The sequence below is a fragment of the Papaver somniferum genome, chromosome 9 (genome assembly GCF_003573695.1).
Source record: "Papaver somniferum cultivar HN1 chromosome 9, ASM357369v1, whole genome shotgun sequence".
Taxonomy (NCBI): domain Eukaryota; kingdom Viridiplantae; phylum Streptophyta; class Magnoliopsida; order Ranunculales; family Papaveraceae; genus Papaver; species Papaver somniferum.
Window position 1 is genome coordinate 125,601,518 of NC_039366.1, and position 13,845 is coordinate 125,615,362.

Genomic DNA, 13,845 nt, shown 5'->3' on the forward strand with positions numbered 1-13,845 from the left:
CTGTTCTTCCCTACTTTAGCGTCAAGTTCTTTCTGAGCCTTTCTTAAGGAAGTAGGATTGGTGATTAGCAATGCGAGAGCCCATGTCAATGTAAGCGACGTGGTATCTGAGGCAGCTATTATCATTTGCTGCAAAATCCACAAAAATTAGTTAACTTGCATATTATTAAGTGCGTTTCAAATTAACTTGAAAAAGTATATAAAGCCATCCACCACACAGTAACTCAGTAATTCGGAAATTCACAGATATCTTATGATTAAGAGATTCTCCGAAAATTTGAATTTTTACCATAAGACTTATTTGCTCCATAAACCATAAGACTTGTTTCATTTGCTCCATAAGACTTATTTGTTACAATTTCATTGGGCGTGGGAAGTTGTCTAAGTATCTCGACTGAATATCGGCGTGAGGCCATTTTGCTTGCTACCAAAGAAAATAGATACATCACATTCATTGCACTGCAGTGCCATGACCGTTTGTTAATTTATCTTGTGATTTTGAGACATTGCTCAGTCATTCTAGTTCGACAATAGAACATACTCGACACAGATTATATGTCAGACTTCTTATTTGATAAAGCATTTCAGTCATTCAAGTTCGACAATAGAACATACTCGACTTAACAGAATATATATGTCAGACTTCTGAACTTGTCAGGTTCTGGACATTATTACATTTGCTAAGAGCGCAAACCATGAGATCAAGCATTATAGTGTTCATATTGCAGATTTACTGCCATAACACAATTGGCACATCACTGGATGTTATTTTGTCCACTAGGGTGGATCTTCATATGGATCTGGCACTTATGCACAGGAGAATGTACTCGTCTTCCCTTAGAATTAGAAATGAAACAGGCATTTTACCACGGTCAGTACCGTGCCAGTTCCAGTATGAGATATTGTCAATAAACACAATGGTCACTCTGTAAATAGAGTCTAAACTCCAAATTTGATTACTTTTACCAATGCTGAACATGTATTGAAGAAGACGATGTTTTATTACGCATTAAAAACCCAAAAAGTTGAACCCTACATTTTTTCTTTACTTACAAATTCAGTATTGAACCCAAATAAGTTATGAGCACTACTACTAACTAACTAACTGGATCCAGATCTTATCACTTCTTTGGAGATTTAGAAGCAACAGATTTTCCTGGAAATTTAGGAGTCTCTGCCTCAGCCTTTCCGCTCTTCTTTGGTAACAAAACGGCGTTAATGTTAGGAAGAACACCGCCACTAGCAATTGTAACACCAGCAAGCAATTTCCCCAATTCTTCGTCATTCCTTATTGCTAAACATAAATGTCTTGGGATTATTCTTGATTTCTTGTTGTCTCTTGCAGCATTTCCAGCCAATTCCAATACCTAAAAACACATTTCAAAATTAAAATACACCAAATTAGAATCAAAATCAAAATCTATTGAAAACCCATATGCAAAATGAAGAACGAGACTACTGGAAATCAAAATCCATCGAAAACCCAGAATCAAAATGAAGAACGAGGCTAGTGAAGATTAGGGGGTTTTGCTTTTTCTTACCTCAGCAGCGAGATATTCAAGAACGGAAGCCATGTAAACAGGAGCACCAGAACCAAGACGTTGAGAATAACGACCTTTCTTCAAGAAACGAGTGATTCTTCCAACTGGGAATTGTAATCCAGCTTTGGATGATTTTGTTACTGCTTTCTTTCTATCACCGCCTTTTCTTCCTCCCTTGCTAACAACATTGGCACTTGCAGTTCCTTCCATTGAAAACCTAAAATGATGATTCTGAAACTAGGGTTTTGAAAGAGAGAGAATTTCTGTAAATCGTTGAGAGATGGATGAGATGGTCTGGTTCGCTGGTTATTTATACCGAACACGAGACATGGATGTCGATTGAACTTTTGCCTTTTGGTATTTTCTTCTCTTGAGATTACTAATCCAACGGTTGATGCAACTTGTTTAGTTGTAGAAACCAGCGATACGTGTGCTTCGTTATTAACCAATAAGATTCTGTTCAATATGTTTCTATTTAGACTTTTAGTATTCGGTTCCCTCTAGATTTAATCTAACGGTTGTTAGTTTATACTTTATATAAAAACAGCGATCCGTGTGCTCTATTGCCAACCAATAAGATTTATTCAATATTTAACACAGGGGAGTAGGAATTCGGTTCTTTTAGAGCGTCCACGTGGATAAAGGATAATGTGATGGGAGATTGCAGTTTCGATCCTCGTTTGTGACAAAATCTGGAAGCATTTTAAACTGCACCTTTTTTTGAACCCTGAACTGAACCTAGCATTAAGAAGTGATTCAACGTGCAAACACTCGTTCCCTGCAATTATAACCTCTTTCAAACGCTACCAAAATATTATGATTGCAAAGAATCCAAGGGATAGTACAAATTTATCTCCAGTTGGTTATTACTTCATAATAAATTCAATATATAAGGAAGCAGAGTACAAATTCACCTTAAATCCCTTAAGACACTTTTCAGGTGAACTTTTTCTTTGGAATGGAACATGGGAGACACCCTTACATCCTGGCTACAAATTCTAGTAGAGTTTGGCTGGGAGGCGTGGGCAGAGGTAAATCTCTAGTGGTGTCAACTTGGGCATAGTTAAACCTGAACCTTCCGCCATGTCTATTATTAGTCCTGCCGAGTCATTGTTGAAATCGAACGCATGAAGCAGGCGAGCAAGCGCCATGTGAAGCGTTTGGAGGGAAAAGTCGATCCCTGGACACATCCTTCTTCCTGCACTAAAAGGTAGATACTCAAAGTCTTGACCTCTGAAGTCCAAGTTTGCCGCCTCACCACCAGATCCACCATCTAATTGTGGAAGGAACCTCTCTGGCTTGAACTCTGACGGATTTGACCATACTCGAGGATCGCGGTGCATTTTCCATAGGTTGACCAACAAACGGGTGCCTGCTCTCACTTCATACCCACCAATACTGCAGTCTGCGATAGCCTCGTGGGGTACGCTGAGTGGGCCAGCAGGGTACATCCGGAGTGTCTCCTTAACAATTGCTTGGAGGTAGACAAGATTATTGATGTCGTGTTCCTCTATGTTTCTATCCTTTCCTACTTTGGCATCAAGCTCATCCTGAGCCTTCCTTAATACTGTAGGATTAGTAATTAGTAATGCAAGAGCCCATGTTATCGTAACTGATGTGGTATCTGCGGCAGCTGCTATAAGTTGCTGCAAAATTGACAAAAGTTAGTTATCTTGCATATTAGGTGTGCAAACATTAAGAATGTTTCAGACTAACTTGAATAAGATTACAAAACCGTGATAAAGCCATCCGCCACATAGTAACTCAGTTGGTAATTAGGAATTTTTCTGATATTTTCTCATAAAGAGATTCTCCAAAGAGTCGAATTCCTACCGCACATTGAGTCACAAGATCTCTTTATATGCAGTATGAGTCTCACATTCATCATTCGCATTTTACTTTTACAGCACAAAAGCTAACAAATTGAGTATATTCTTAAACAGTTGAGGAATCAGGTTATTATTTGCATATGCTGCCCAAAATCGGGTAATATAGCTTAAGAAATCATGTATGGCCATGAAACTCAGTCCACCAAGCTAACTACTGAAGCTGTAACTATGTGGCTGTGGTCCAATCTTTGATGCTAGTTGGAAAACTGAAGGGTGATTACAGTGCTTATTATGTTGAATATTATGGAAAAGTTAACTACATACCAGACATGTGGTTTTGATTACAGTGTCACGGCTGTAACCAAAGAAGAGATCATCATTTTCCCCATCAAGAATTGACATCAACACGTCCATGAAATCTTCCGCATCGTCATGATTACTGCTACCTAGTACTGCTGAGCTTGAGAGTACTGTTTGTCTTCTTTGGTGCCGATGCTCTTCAAGCCACTTCGCAGCAATGAAATCCATATCCTTGGCTACACTTTTCATGCGTTTCTTTTGTCCACCCACATCCAACCACCCAAGAAATGGAAGAACATCAGATGCAACCGAAGCTCCTGCTAGTGAGTAGAATTCTATGATGGTCTTATGGAGCTTTTTACCTTCTTCCTCCGCTTTGTTATGACCATCCTTGGAGTCATATTCACGAGTGTTGTCGTTCTTGAAAAAAATTGATTTTCCAGCAACTAACTTCAACACCACATTCAAGGTTAGCTCGCCAAATACTCTGCCCATGTCAACTTTTACTGAACCAGCTGCTACGTCATTTTGTTTTATTTGGTTTTGACTGTCTATCCAGCGTCGATGCAAGTGTTTCATGCAGTTGGCGACCTCCAAGTAAGGAACATGCTTGAAAAGCTCAAGACGCCTATGTGAGAGTAAATGGACGGTAGAGATCTTACGAATCTCTCGCCAGTAAGGACCGTACGTCGAAAAACCAAACAGGCCAGAAGTGAGGTACTTGTCGGCAGCACCCGATGGGCGGCCAGTGAGGAACTTATCGTTGGTGGTGAAGCACTCTTTAGCCATCTCCCAACTGCTTACCACCAGGGTTGGATGCATACCAAACCGGACCATGAAGATAGGTCCATAAATGTCAGACATGTCTGCAAGGATTTTGAATAGAGGCCTAGACCCTCCTAGTCCTCCTAGTAGCCGAGGAAGGTGGCCTAATATAGGCAATGCGCCAGCAACTTCAGGTGGTTGTACTGATGATAGTTTTGTATTCCTTGACAACTTTGAGATCCATAAATAATAGAAGAAAGATAACAAAGCTAATAAGCCTGCAATTCTGGCAAAAGAGTAGTGATCGATGAACATTTTCAGATCCATCCTACTTAGATGTCTCTCTGCAGCTTGTCGATTGTGATTATGAAAGGAATCTTGACAGTACAAGTAACAAAGTTATAGTTTGATAATGGTTTGAAGGCGCTATGAACTTAACAATATTTTTACTACTTTTGGTTCAAGAAATATTTGTATGGAGGAGGATTGTGCTTATCGGGTTAAAGAGGAATTAGTGACCCACACATGGACTTTAATCAATAAAATCTGGAGATTTGTTTTTTTCTTTAGTGGATAAGTTTTGATCTCTTTTATTCATGCGTGCCTGCATTATGACTAAGGTTTAAGGCTTTTTTCTGATCAAGGCTTTTTCATACTTGGAGGGTAGAGATCTTACGCAGCTCTCGCCAGGAAGGACCGTACGTGGAAAAACCAAACAGGGCGAAAGTGGGTACTTGTTGGCAACACCCATGGACGGACAGCGAGGAACTTGTCGTTGGTAGTGAAGCATTCTTTAGACATCTCCCAACTGCTTGCAACAAGGGTTGGATGCATACCAAACCAGATCATGAAGGTTGGTCCATAATTGTCAGACATGTCCTCAAGGATTTTGGATAGAGGTGTAGACTCTAAAGCCGAGGAAGATGGCCTAATAATGGCCATGCACCTGCAACTTCAAGTGGTGATACTGATGATACTTTCATATTCCTTGGCGACCTTAAAATCCATAGATAACAGAAGAAAGATAACAAAGTTAATAAACCTGCAATTCAATGAGCGCCTTTTCCTTGAGAAACCAAACATAATAAGTCTTCACAGAAAATGATCCAGTCAACTGTTGGAAAGGTTGAGGATGGATCCTGACCAATTGAATCGAGCAACTGCACACTTACTGTAGACTCGTCATCGTTTAAATGCTTTCGAAGCTTCAAGTTCTAGCGGCAATCAATTAGGATTCCTGATAATGTAACTTGCACTAGAACAAAATTTATTGCTAGCTAATTTGAAGATCGTCGGAAATGAAAAACTTAAAACGTCATCTAGCCAGAATGAGAAGGCCGCCGGACTCGTCCACAATTGAGAATTCCTTACTCTTGTAATAAGTTGAACGATTTTTTCAGGGATCATCGTTTTATTATGCCACCTTCCCTATAGTTATAGGGGTGTCCTAAAGTATTGAAATGACTAACCTACCTTTAACCTAATTTAATTTAAAACCAACCCAATAACCACATATATATATATATAACCACCACCTCCTCCCACCACCATCTCCCACCATCGCCGATTACCACCACCACCACCAATCACCGATTACCACCACCACCGTCCACCACCGCCGATTACCACCACCACCATCTCCGATTATCACCACCACCAACCACTGATTACCACCACCACCACCAACCACCATCGCTGATTACCACCACCACCACCTCCGATTATCACCATCACCAACCACCGATTACCACCACCACCACCGCCCACCACCGCCGATTACCACCACCTCCTCCTCCGATTATCACCACCACCACCCACCGATTACCACCACCACTTCGATTACGACCACCACCAACCACCACCGCCACTATATATATATATAGCTTAAATTAAAACATTAACAAAGATATTCTCACAAACCCATTACTTGTCATTCGTTTTTGGTTGAATAAATGAGAATTAATCATTAAAATGAGTTGAAAATGGAAGTTGCAGAGAGGTTTAATGGAGGGTTTTTTTTCAGAGAAAAGTTCGGTTATCACGAATTAATTTTTTCTTAACCGAACTCAGAGTTCGGTTGATTTGCAAAAAATACTTTTAACCGAACTCCTTGTATTAGAACAACACAAGTCCATAAGTTTGGTTCCTTCGCAAAATAAGGATATCACTGAATTTTAGTTTACGAAAATAATGAGAAGTCCACAAGTTCGGTTCGTTCGCAACAATGTTAAGTTTTCTTTGTAACCGAACTCTACCTTTGAAACTTCGTAACCGAACTCTACCTAATTCGCCAAGAAATAAATTTCGTAGTAACCGAATATTTGCCTAATTGCATATATGCATATATAAGCCCAGTTCCGCTGATTTACAAAATATGTTGAAGTTTGCGAACCAACCGAACTTCTAACACTAGGTTACTTTTAACCTGCAGTTCGTTTGGGAACTTGGTTGCGTTGAAGTTTGCGAACTAACCGAACACACAAGATATACCCAAATAAATTGTTAAGTTCAAAGTTCGGTTACCTACCATTTTATCGGGAGCGGCTACGATGTGGTCGGGCCACATACTTCAAGTATGTGGCCCCTCTTTATATTTTGACACATATTGTAAAGTAGAAAAAAATGTTTAAAAAATGTTTTATTACACAACTGTTTAACTAAAAAAGAAATTAACTTCCTACTTTTTCTCAAAAAGTGAATGCTTTACGGGGATTTAGAGGGGGCGGGTTTTTAGGTTATACAGGTGTCAAGAAATAAAGATGGGCCACGTACTCATTGTATGTGACCCGACCACATCGTAGACGGAGCGCATTTTATCCTAGGTAACCGAACATTACACTGTACGACCAAAACCTCCATTAACGAGCGAGTTCGGTAACCTGCATGTTTGGAAAACGTAACTGAACTACACTTTCAGGTGTGTTCGGTTACATGTTCTTGACATATGGTAACCGAACTGACCCAAATCTATATAAAAATTTTCATTTTTTTTGAAAGTTTGGAGCAATTCAACCAACATTATCTAAGTTTGAAGCACACCTGGGTACCCAAATACCCTTCCTCCGGTTGTGGTTGGTAAAATCCATCGTTTTTCATGTTTTCCTTCTTCATCTTCTCTAACTTTACTCTCTCAATAATTCTACTTCTTTTAAAAAAAAAACATCTGAATTTTTAATCTTACTAATTATCTTTAACTTAATCATCTCACTAATCATTACAATAACTATTATTAACACTAACTAATCATCACCCAAAATTAATCATGAGGGTAATTTAGGTATTAATATAAATATCTAGATAAGGGGTGACCTAGATTTACTTCTAATGTCTTTACTCTTTACCCAAAATAAAACCATGGTCCCCCAAAAAAATCATGGTCCCCAAAAAATCGTTCAACAAGTTTGCAACACAAACCTTGGGCCTTGGCAGTTCTCGAACCATATGGGCCTTTCCAGCTACGGAAGTTGGAATAGTAGAGTGTCTTTTGCATGTAGAGTGTCTTTTGTATAAAGGGCAGGTTCATGGCATCGGTGACTATCTCCAGTTGGTTATTACTTCATAATAAATACAACATATAAGGAAGCAGAGTACAAAATTCACCTTAAATCCCTTGGACACTTTTCAGGTGAACCTTTTTTTTTGTTGGGATGGAACATGGGAGACACCCTTACCTCCTGGCTACAAATTCTAGTAGAGTTTGGCTGGGAGGCGTGGGCAGAGGTAAATCTCTAGTGGTGTCAACTTGGGCATAGTTAAACCTGAACCTTCCGCCATGTCTATTATTAGTCCTGCCGAGTCATTGTTGAAATTGAACGCATGAAGCAGGCGAGCAAGCGCCATGTGAAGCGTTTGGAGGGAAAAGTCGATCCCTGGACACATCCCGCCATGTGAAGCGTTTGGAGGGAAAAGTCGATCCCTGGACACATCCTTCTTCCTGCACTAAAAGGTAGATACTCAAAGTCTTGACCTCTGAAGTCCAAGTTTGCCGCCTCACCACCAGATCCACCATCTAATTGTGGAAGGAACCTCTCTGGCTTGAACTCTGACGGATTTGACCATACTCGAGGATCGCGGTGCATTTTCCATAGGTTGACCAACAAACGGGTGCCTGCTCTCACTTCATACCCACCAATACTGCAGTCTGCGATAGCCTCGTGGGGTACGCTGAGTGGGCCAGCAGGGTACATCCGGAGTGTCTCCTTAACAATTGCTTGGAGGTAGACAAGATTATTGATGTCGTGTTCCTCTATGTTTCTATCCTTTCCTACTTTGGCATCAAGCTCATCCTGAGCCTTCCTTAATACTGTAGGATTAGTAATTAGTAATGCAAGAGCCCATGTTATCGTAACTGATGTGGTATCTGCGGCAGCTGCTATAAGTTGCTGCAAAATTGACAAAAGTTAGTTATCTTGCATATTAGGTGTGCAAACATTAAGAATGTTTCAGACTAACTTGAATAAGATTACAAAACCGTGATAAAGCCATCCGCCACATAGTAACTCAGTTGGTAATTAGGAATTTTTCTGATATTTTCTCATAAAGAGATTCTCCAAAGAGTCGAATTCCTACCGCACATTGAGTCACAAGATCTCTTTATATGCAGTATGAGTCTCACATTCATCATTCGCATTTTACTTTTACAGCACAAAAGCTAACAAATTGAGTATATTCTTAAACAGTTGAGGAATCAGGTTATTATTTGCATATGCTGCCCAAAATCGGGTAATATAGCTTAAGAAATCATGTATGGCCATGAAACTCAGTCCACCAAGCTAACTACTGAAGCTGTAACTATGTGGCTGTGGTCCAATCTTTGATGCTAGTTGGAAAACTGAAGGGTGATTACAGTGCTTATTATGTTGAATATTATGGAAAAGTTAACTACATACCAGACATGTGGTTTTGATTACAGTGTCACGGCTGTAACCAAAGAAGAGATCATCATTTTCCCCATCAAGAATTGACATCAACACGTCCATGAAATCTTCCGCATCGTCATGATTACTGCTACCTAGTACTGCTGAGCTTGAGAGTACTGTTTGTCTTCTTTGGTGCCGATGCTCTTCAAGCCACTTCGCAGCAATGAAATCCATATCCTTGGCTACCCTTTTCATGCGTTTCTTTTGTCCACCCACATCCAACCACCCAAGAAATGGAAGAACATCAGATGCAACCGAAGCTCCTGCTAGTGAGTAGAATTCTATGATGGTCTTATGGAGCTTTTTACCTTCTTCCTCCGCTTTGTTATGACCATCCTTGGAGTCATATTCACGAGTGTTGTCGTTCTTGAAAAAAATTGATTTTCCAGCAACTAACTTCAACACCACATTCAAGGTTAGCTCGCCAAATACTCTGCCCATGTCAACTTTTACTGAACCAGCTGCTACGTCATTTTGTTTTATTTGGTTTTGACTGTCTATCCAGCGTCGATGCAAGTGTTTCATGCAGTTGGCGACCTCCAAGTAAGGAACATGCTTGAAAAGCTCAAGACGCCTATGTGAGAGTAAATGGACGGTAGAGATCTTACGAATCTCTCGCCAGTAAGGACCGTACGTCGAAAAACCAAACAGGCCAGAAGTGAGGTACTTGTCGGCAGCACCCGATGGGCGGCCAGTGAGGAACTTATCGTTGGTGGTGAAGCACTCTTTAGCCATCTCCCAACTGCTTACCACCAAGGTTGGATGCATACCAAACCGGACCATGAAGATAGGGCCATACTTGTCAGACATGTCAGTAAGGATTTTGAATAGAGGTCTTGATCCTAGTAGCTGAGGAAGATGGCCTAATATAGGCCACGCACCAGCAACTTCAGGTGGTGATACTGATGATAGTTTCGTATTCCTTGACGACTTTGAGATCCATAAACAATAGAAGAATGATAACGAAGCTAAGAAACATGCAATTCTAGCTAATGAGAAGTACTGATCGATGAACATTGTTAGACCCAACATATTTAGATGTCTGTCTGCACTTGGTCGATTATGAGTATGATAAGAAGACAGATACAGGGCTAGTTAGATATGATCTTGTTGGCAACTGCAAGTGATATGACGTCGTATTATTGACTACTTCTGGTATAACTGTTCAAGAGATGTTTGTGTGGTGGAGGATTGTGCTTATTGGATGGCCCATAGATAGACTTATAGTCAAAATAAAATAGTGTGAATGAATGATTAAAGTAAGGATGATTAAGAAATTACCTTAACATCTTTGGATTGATAGTAGATGAAGTGAAAATCACCAAGGATCCCCGAAAAAACTACTTGCAAACCCATTGATTTTGAATTCTATCAGACCCGAATTGGATTATGTAAGAGTGATCGAATCGGATTATTATGTAATAATGAAATAAAGGAAAATTAATCCCGATAGAGAGAAACTAACAAAAGAAGATTGATGTTCAACTCTTCATCATTCTTCACTTCATCATTCTTCACTGCAAGTTGTAAATGATTTGATGTAATTCTAATTATCTTGTTGCATTTTCCAGCCAATTCAAATACCCGGAGAAAACATTAAACCCAGACAATCTTTCTATCAGCCATTTTATCAAACACTTCAAACGAAACAACATTATGAACTCGAAAATGAATAATCAGAGAAATATTAGATTAAAGACCCATTTCAGGTATCAAAAAGAAAAAATCCATCATAGTTACCTCAGCGGTCGTGGCAGTAGATTCAGTAACCTCCTTTGTAGGTACACATTTCATCTTCCACCACGTGCCCACAAAGACACACGTGGAGGACATGTGGCTAAGGGCATCAAGATATGATATCACGCATGGACAGCCAAGAGTCTTTATCCTATCCCTAGAAAGATCTAAGATCTACGGCTGGGGATAGTAAGACTGACGCAGACAAGACAGGGGCAGAGGACAGCTGTCTACCGCGGACAGACATCTCAACTACCCGCATTAAATACCCTCAAACAGCATACGTGTCAGTCAGCCTGTATTGGAAGCGCAGATAATACTGCGTATCCAGACAGAACACGCAGATGCAGCCGAGAACACGAAGACTTCTGTGTGATCGGCACAAAACACAAGAGGATAAGGTTATAACGGGCTTCAGAAGTGGACCCCACGTAACCTCCCTACAAATACCCCTCTCTCCCAAGTGAAGAGGGAGGCCGAAAAACATTGAGAGGAGAAGGAGAGAGACAGAGAGATAGATAAAGTGAAAGTGAAGTTCCTCCTGCTACGCAGGCTTATATTGGTCTCAAAGTCATTCGACTATTTCTGTAACCTTCATACATATAATGAAAAACCCAAACCCGTAGACAGAGATCTGAGTGATGAATCATATAAGTTAATCGTTTCATCTATATTCATGCATTTATACTTTATATATTCAATTCGATACTTATGGTATATCATGTTCGTACACTTTATATTTCATCCACTATTTATCTTATTGTATGAGCGAAGAACAATGATTGTAGTTGATGAGACGAGGAAGAGTATAAGAACTCTGAGTCAAGGATTCGACATAACCTATCCATTCCCCTCAGTCGCAGCTTATTTACTGTATTGTCATGAGTCTGCGCGCATTATTTGTGAATACTCAGATGACACCAGATCTTTGTGTTCACAATCTGGCGCTAGAAACAGGGATCTTCATCCCGGTAAAAGATTTATCTTCTCATGTGACTTGTTTCATGCTTCGTTTTCTGAAAATAACGATGTATGGAACACTACGATTTTTTCCGTTCATGATTTCAAAAACAAAAAATTTTAACAGATCCGCGTTTATCTAGGTAGATCTGATTCTTCATGCATTTTCTAAGTTTTCACGTCTTTGAAAATCAAAATTATGAACAGATCCCCGTTTATCTAAGTAGATCTGATCTTCATGCATTTTCTAAGTTTTCACGTCTTTGAAAATCAAAATTATGAACAGATCCGCGTTTATCTAGGTAGATCTGACTCTTTGTGCATTTTCTAAGTTTTCACGTCTTTGAAAATCAAAATTATGAACAGATCCGCGTTTATCTAAGTAGGTCTGATTCTTCATGCATTTTCTAAGTTTTCACGTCTTTGAAAATCAAAATTATGAACAGATCCGCGTTTATCTAGGTAGATCTGATTCTTCATGCATTTTCTAAGTTTTCACGTCTTTGAAAATCAAAATTATGAACAGATCCGCGTTTATCTAAGTAGATCTGATTCTTCATGCATTTTCTAAGTTTTCACGTCTTTGAAAATCAAAATTATGAACAGATCCGCGTTTATCTAAGTAGATCTGATTCTTCATGCATTTTCTAAGTTTTTAGGTCTTTGAAAATCAAAATTATGAACAGATCCGCGTTTATCTAAGTAGATCTGATTCTTCATGAATTTTCTAAGTTTTCACGCCTTTGAAAATCAAAATTATGAACAGATCCGCGTTCATCTAAGTAGATCTGATTCTTCATGCATTTTCTAAGTTTTCACGCCTTTGAAAATCAAAATTATGAACAGATCCGCGTTTATCTAAGTAGATCTGATTCTTCATGAATTTTCTAAGTTTTCATGTCTTTGAAAATAAAAATTATGAACAGATCCGCGTTTATCTAAGTAGATCTGATTCTTCATGCATTTTCTAAGTTTTCACGTCTTTGAAAATCAAAATTATGAACAGATCCGCGTTTATCTAAGTAGATCTGATTCTTCATGCATTTTCTAAGTTTTTAGGTCTTTGAAAATCAAAACTTCGAACAGATCTGCTGTCATCTACACAGATGGACGCCTTAAGTGTTTTCAAGATTTTACACCTTTGAGGACTCAAAACGCTAATAGATATCACGTGGGGCCCATTGTCTTCGTGATTTCTTTAGGAAAATATTAAAAGATGGAGAGAAGCAAAGATGTCGGGAAGGCTAAAGCTCCTTCAAAAGAGATGCCAAGGACAACCCCCGTGGTAACTAGGAGTAAGCAGAGAGGTGAAAAGCTAAAGGCAGCGGATAGGGCGCAGGATAATGCAGAAAGCATGGCCCCCATCAATGCCAACATCATCGCAGCAAACTCAGTAAATTCCGCGGCATCCAAAGCAGGAGCTTCAAGAGCTGGCGGATCCAAAGTTGGAGCTCCCAGAGTAACCAATGCTCAACTACAGGAACATCAGGAAGTCGTGGCAGAGTCAGGAATACAACAACCCCTCGATGGGATGCCCTTAACCAACGAACAGAACATACCCTTTCCATCCAAGCAACCGCTTCTAATAGCAGGCCAACCCTCACAACAACCGTCGAGGTCCCAAGGTGCACAGTTAGACCCACCAGAACCAGTAATACAGATCATGGATGAGGAACAAACCATAGCCGCTGATGAGCAATTGCGGGCAGGAACACCAAATCAAGGGTCAAATCATTCCGCTCAGATGATGGCCGATCTGACAGAATTAAGGAAGAACCAGAAGGCATACACAGAT

General features: G+C 39.8%; 3 protein-coding genes across 3 annotated transcripts; all 3 read right to left on the reverse strand.

Annotated features, from left to right (window-relative positions):
- Window positions 1–991: 991 nt before the first annotated feature.
- LOC113307713 (histone H2A, sperm-like) lies at window positions 992–1,854 on the reverse strand. The gene is made up of 2 exons (XM_026556162.1): window positions 1,541–1,854; window positions 992–1,366 (listed from the first exon to the last, which is right to left on the reverse strand). Exons 1-2 carry the CDS (start codon window positions 1,748–1,750, stop codon window positions 1,121–1,123), a joined length of 456 nt encoding a protein of 151 aa, XP_026411947.1. The 5' UTR covers window positions 1,751–1,854; the 3' UTR covers window positions 992–1,120.
- Window positions 1,855–2,334: 480 nt separating this feature from the next.
- Window positions 2,335–4,884, reverse strand: LOC113313498 (cytochrome P450 CYP82D47-like). The gene is made up of 2 exons (XM_026562283.1): window positions 3,694–4,884; window positions 2,335–3,186 (listed from the first exon to the last, which is right to left on the reverse strand). Exons 1-2 carry the CDS (start codon window positions 4,759–4,761, stop codon window positions 2,539–2,541), a joined length of 1,716 nt encoding a protein of 571 aa, XP_026418068.1. The 5' UTR covers window positions 4,762–4,884; the 3' UTR covers window positions 2,335–2,538.
- Window positions 4,885–7,952: 3,068 nt separating this feature from the next.
- LOC113310848 (cytochrome P450 CYP82D47-like) lies at window positions 7,953–11,018 on the reverse strand. The gene is made up of 3 exons (XM_026559649.1): window positions 9,324–11,018; window positions 8,322–8,816; window positions 7,953–8,274 (listed from the first exon to the last, which is right to left on the reverse strand). The coding sequence occupies exons 1-3, from the start codon at window positions 10,383–10,385 to the stop codon at window positions 8,122–8,124; spliced, it is 1,710 nt and encodes a 569-aa protein (XP_026415434.1). The 5' UTR covers window positions 10,386–11,018; the 3' UTR covers window positions 7,953–8,121.
- Window positions 11,019–13,845: the final 2,827 nt, after the last annotated feature.

Bases quoted from the DNA above. Each gene is read 5' to 3' on its own strand.
- LOC113307713 (XM_026556162.1), bottom strand. From the start codon at position 1,750: ATGGAAGGAACTGCAAGTGCCAATGTTGTTAGCAAGGGAGGAAGAAAA. The intron at 1,367-1,540 runs GTAAGAAAAAGC...ATGTGTTTTTAG, and splicing joins TTGAATATCTCGCTGCTGAG to GTATTGGAATTGGCTGGAAA.
- LOC113313498 (XM_026562283.1), bottom strand. From the start codon at position 4,761: ATGGATCTGAAAATGTTCATCGATCACTACTCTTTTGCCAGAATTGCA. The intron at 3,187-3,693 runs GTATGTAGTTAA...TCAATTTTGCAG, and splicing joins TAATCAAAACCACATGTCTG to CAACTTATAGCAGCTGCCGC.
- LOC113310848 (XM_026559649.1), bottom strand. From the start codon at position 10,385: ATGTTGGGTCTAACAATGTTCATCGATCAGTACTTCTCATTAGCTAGA. The intron at 8,817-9,323 runs GTATGTAGTTAA...TCAATTTTGCAG, and splicing joins TAATCAAAACCACATGTCTG to CAACTTATAGCAGCTGCCGC. The intron at 8,275-8,321 runs ATGGCGGGATGT...CAAACGCTTCAC, and splicing joins TTTCCCTCCAAACGCTTCAC to ATGGCGCTTGCTCGCCTGCT.